The sequence below is a fragment of the Otolemur garnettii genome, unplaced genomic scaffold, assembly GCF_000181295.1.
Source record: "Otolemur garnettii isolate 467f Iridium unplaced genomic scaffold, OtoGar3 scaffold00064, whole genome shotgun sequence".
In the NCBI taxonomy this organism is placed as follows: domain Eukaryota; kingdom Metazoa; phylum Chordata; class Mammalia; order Primates; family Galagidae; genus Otolemur; species Otolemur garnettii.
In genome coordinates, this window is record NW_003852459.1 from 11171183 (window position 1) to 11175574 (window position 4392).

General features: G+C 37.7%; 1 protein-coding gene across 1 annotated transcript in view; it reads right to left on the reverse strand.

Annotated features, from left to right (window-relative positions):
- Positions 1-4392, reverse strand: part of STAM2 (signal transducing adaptor molecule 2) — a 38593-nt gene that overhangs the window by 28417 nt on the left and 5784 nt on the right. Inside the window, exons 4-6 of the mRNA XM_012807123.2 lie at positions 4237-4383; positions 1384-1453; positions 615-801 (exon numbers count right to left, since the gene is read on the reverse strand). Of these exons, the coding sequence (XP_012662577.2) occupies positions 615-801; positions 1384-1453; positions 4237-4383 (404 nt within the window). The remainder of the gene's footprint in view (positions 1-614; positions 802-1383; positions 1454-4236; positions 4384-4392) is intronic.

The following is a 4392-nucleotide window of genomic DNA, read 5'->3' on the forward strand; positions in this document are numbered from 1 at the left end:
TTTTTTTAATTAGGGAGGCATGATGGTGCCCACCTATAGGCCCAGATACTTGGGTAGCTGAGGCAGGAGGATAGCTTGGGCCTATGAGTTTGAAGCTACAATACTCCACTCTACATGACAGAGGGAGACCTGATTTTCAAAAAAAAAGAATTAGGCTCAGGGCCTGTTGTTCAGGGGTTAGGGTGCCAGCCACATGTACTGAGGCTGGTGGATTCGAACCCAGCCCGGGCCTGCTAAACAAACAAACAAAAAAAGAATTGGGGAGAAGACAAGCATGGCTCTGGTTGCTTCAATCAAAGCAATTTAGTGAAGAAATTTAATTTCTTCCTAAATTTTTACTGTAATTTTTGTTTATAAAAACACCAAGGTAAATTGAGATAACTGAATATTTATATGTTTCCCAATTATGGTTATCAATATTATTTAATACATCTTCAAGATATAAAGGATACTTTACTATCAAATTTGGTAAAAGAAAGACACATTATCTAGTCTAACCTTTATTTCAGAAAACAATTAGATATGAAAGATTCTATTATGATTAAAATGCACTAAAGGTTGAAGATGCACTTTAAAACTTCAGAATACTCCATAAATAAAAAAGTAAAACATACCTGTCATCCAAAACAATAATAATTTCACCATGTTTGAAGGTGAGTTCATTGTCCTCAACAGCTTCAAAATCATATAAAGCTCTCACTTTCCGAGCAACCTTATTATTTAACTGAATTTCTGCGGATGGATATAAGGATTTTGTTTCTGTGTGTTGCTGTTTCTGCTCTTGCAGTGATAATTCAATAGCTAGTTTCAAAAATTAAAATGCAAAAAGAAAGCCCAAATTAACTTCAATTTTTTAAAAAGTTTAAAAATAAATATTAGATGCAATAGAAGAATAAGTCAAATGACTATTTTATTTGTCCAATTAACTGCTACACAAATAACCATTATGGGGGCAGGGTGGGGCAAGTAATGACATTTTTTAAAATAAATTTTTGCTCATTCCTTACTATCACATTCTGTCATATACAACAGCTATTATTTTTATAGCAAACAGATTGTGACATTATAATATGGGTAGCTTTCCATATAGGACAAGCCATGAACACATTTCTGTGCTTGACTCATAACTTTGGCATTAAAGAAAAGGTGAAATGTAATCTCTCCAAAGGTAGGACATTAACTACATATTACTGAAAAGGATAATGATTTAAATTCATCTTTTAGTAGTATGTCAATTGCTTTCCTAACCTTTCAGACCCTACTATTTTTTTAGATTTGAGGTAAAACTAAAGGTATATCCAGTTTTTATCACTTTTATTTCAGTAAAATGTTCCAGCAAGGCTATTTTAAGCAACACTAAATTACATGTGCTTGATCATTTACCTTTAGCTATATCTTCATCTTCTTTGTTTTTGTTCAGTGACGTACCATTCTTGGTAGCAGCTGAGGCAGTCTGTAAATGTGAGGGTAAAATGAACACAACTATCTTTCAAACAAAACACAAGCTCTATAATTACTTGCAGATGCTAATTTAAAAAAATACTCATAAAACCAAGTTTCATTTAAAAGTGAAGTTCTTTGTGGTAATTTTAAGTAGTTGTTTTCAAATACTAAAATAAAACATCAGAAATTTTCAAGAAAACATTATAAACTCATGAAGGGCTTACACTAGCTTAATTATCTGACTCAGAACTTGGCCTCCAGAGTTGACCACCTCCCTACATTGGCCACCTCCTTAAGTTAACCTAATTTTCATAGACTGGAAATGTAGCACATGTACCCAATGGAAGTTCCTTATGTAGACCATCCTCATATGCCGCAGTCGCTGGGGTGGTCAACTTACAGAGGTTCTACTCTATTTACAGAATGAATAAATGATCTGGATCTCAACTGTCCAAAATCAGTGACAGGAGTATAGCTACACGAGAAGTACCAGCCAGAGGTCATGATAATTACTGAAGAGGAGAAGAGGGAGGACACTGTGAATACAGTGAAACCCTTTATTCATGGTGGTTGGATGGTGGTGGCTTTTCAGGCATGACAGAGGACTAAGGGAAGTCATGCTTAATTAAACTTAATAGCAGGTAAAAGTTGTCCTAGATCAGTGGTTCTCAACCTTCCTAATGCCATGACTCTTTAATACAGTTCCTCATGTTGTGGTGACCCCCAGCCATAAAATTATTTTCGTTGCTACCCCACAAAGCTAAAAATATTTACCATCTGGCCCCTTACAGAATGCCTGGTGATTATCTCTGTAAAGCAGCAGTTCTCAACTATGGGTCACGACCCCTTTGGGGGTCTCCTGCATATCAGATATTTGCATTAGGATTCCTAACAGTAGCAAAATTACAGTTATGAAGTAGCAACAAAAATAATTTTATGGTTGGGGGTCACCACCAACAACCACTTCTTTAACACAGATTTTTTTTTTTTTTTTTGAGACAGAGCCTCAAGCTATCCCCCTGGGTAGAGTGCCGTGGCATTACAGCTCACAGCAACCTCCAACTCCTGGGCTCAAGCGAGTCTCCTGCCTCCGCCTCCCAAGTAGCTGGGACCACAGGCGCCCGCCACAACGCCCGGCTATTTTTTGGTTGCAGCCGTCATTGTTGTTTGGCGGGTCCAGGCTGGGGATTCGAACCCGCCACCTTAGGTGTAGGTGGCTGGCGCCTTAGCCAGTTGAGCTATAGGCGCCGAGCCTTTAACACTGATTTTTGAGGAAAATTTGCAGAAAGGATGGAATAGGAAAATGCTTGCTTTTGATATTACTTATGAAACCTTCATCTCCAAATTCTTCAGGGGTGTCCAACCTTTTTTATTGTCTGCTGGACAGTGGAATAATAAGAGTTGTCTTAGGCCACACATCAAATACAAAAATACTGGCTCTGCCCAGGGGGACAGCTTGAGGCTCTGTCTCAAAAAAAAAAAAAAAAATACAAAAATACTAATGAAAGCTGATGAGCTGGGTGGCGCCTGTGGCTCAAAAGAGTAGGCACCATTTGCCGAAGGTGGTGGGTTCAAACCCAGCCCTGGCCAAAAACTGCAAAAAAAAAAAGAGAGAGAGAGAGAGAAAGCTGATGAGCAAAAATAAAAATTCTGTGTATATTTTTCAAGATATCCAACATCTTAGAAAAGCCAAATAATCTGCATTTGGCCCATGGGCCACAGGTTGGGCACACAGCTACCTTGTACCCTCAGTTCTAATTGCTGTAAAGAATTTTTTAGAGCTCAGCACCCATAGCTCAGTGGTTAGGGTGATGGCCACATACACCAGGGCTGGCGGGTTTGAACCTGCCTGTTAAACAACACTGACAACAATAACAAAAAAACGAGAAATAGCTAGGTGTTGTGGTGGGTGCCTGTAGTCCCAGCTACTTGGGAGGTTGCTGTGAGCTGCTGACTCCCCAGCACTCTACTAAGGGCAACAACATAGTGAGATTCTGTCTAAAAAAAGAAAAAAAGAATCTTTTTATCTCTTAAATCGACAGTGTAAAATAAAAAGTAAATATAGTATTCCCCTTACTCTCTTTCCTTAGCCCATATCCTAATATTAATTGGAGGGCAAAAGGCAACAAAAGCAAAATCCAAAAAATAGGATACATAAAGTTATCTTTTTTTCTCCCCAAATTAATTTACAGTCTTATAGTTTCACCCATCTTATACATAAACCGTTCATTGTTCACTTTTCAATCAACAAACCTTGACCTTTCTCAGTTCCATGAATTTGTTCATTTCATTCCTTTCCTCACATGACCTCTTCACTCCTTTCTATCTAATAACATAACATTCAGGTCTCACAATTCTACCTCTTTACCTTCTTTACCATCCCCATCTAGTTACCTTTCTCCCTGGTGCTAAGATAGACAGCATCTAGTACCCCTCTTCCCTTATTTGTCACCTACAACTTTAAATTAGTTATTTTTCACATGTATAGGTACCTTTCAAGCTTACCACAAATTTCTTGGCTATCTCATACACCTATGACTTTTGCATGACTCCAGACTTAAAGTAGCATTAAATACATTGTTCATATCTGGTTCACTTCACAAAGTTCTAATATGTAAAAGAAATACACAAAAAAATGAGAATGTCTACTAAATATAAGGCATTATGCTGGACAGGCACTTAGGGAACAGAGGTGGGAAAGGATCACCAAGACATACTTCACTTAGCTTTCACATAAGATACATACCTTTAAAATCGTATAGGGTCGACCACGGTTCTAAATGAAACACTCACCTGAGAACCCACTGGAGGAAAAGTAATTCCTTCTTCTTTCATAGATTTAATAGTTGCAGATATTAGACTAAACTGAGGATCCTTTTGAAATTCTTCTGACCACTCCACCATTAAGGATTTCAATTTTTCACATACTTTGGGATGAGCCTTTTAAAG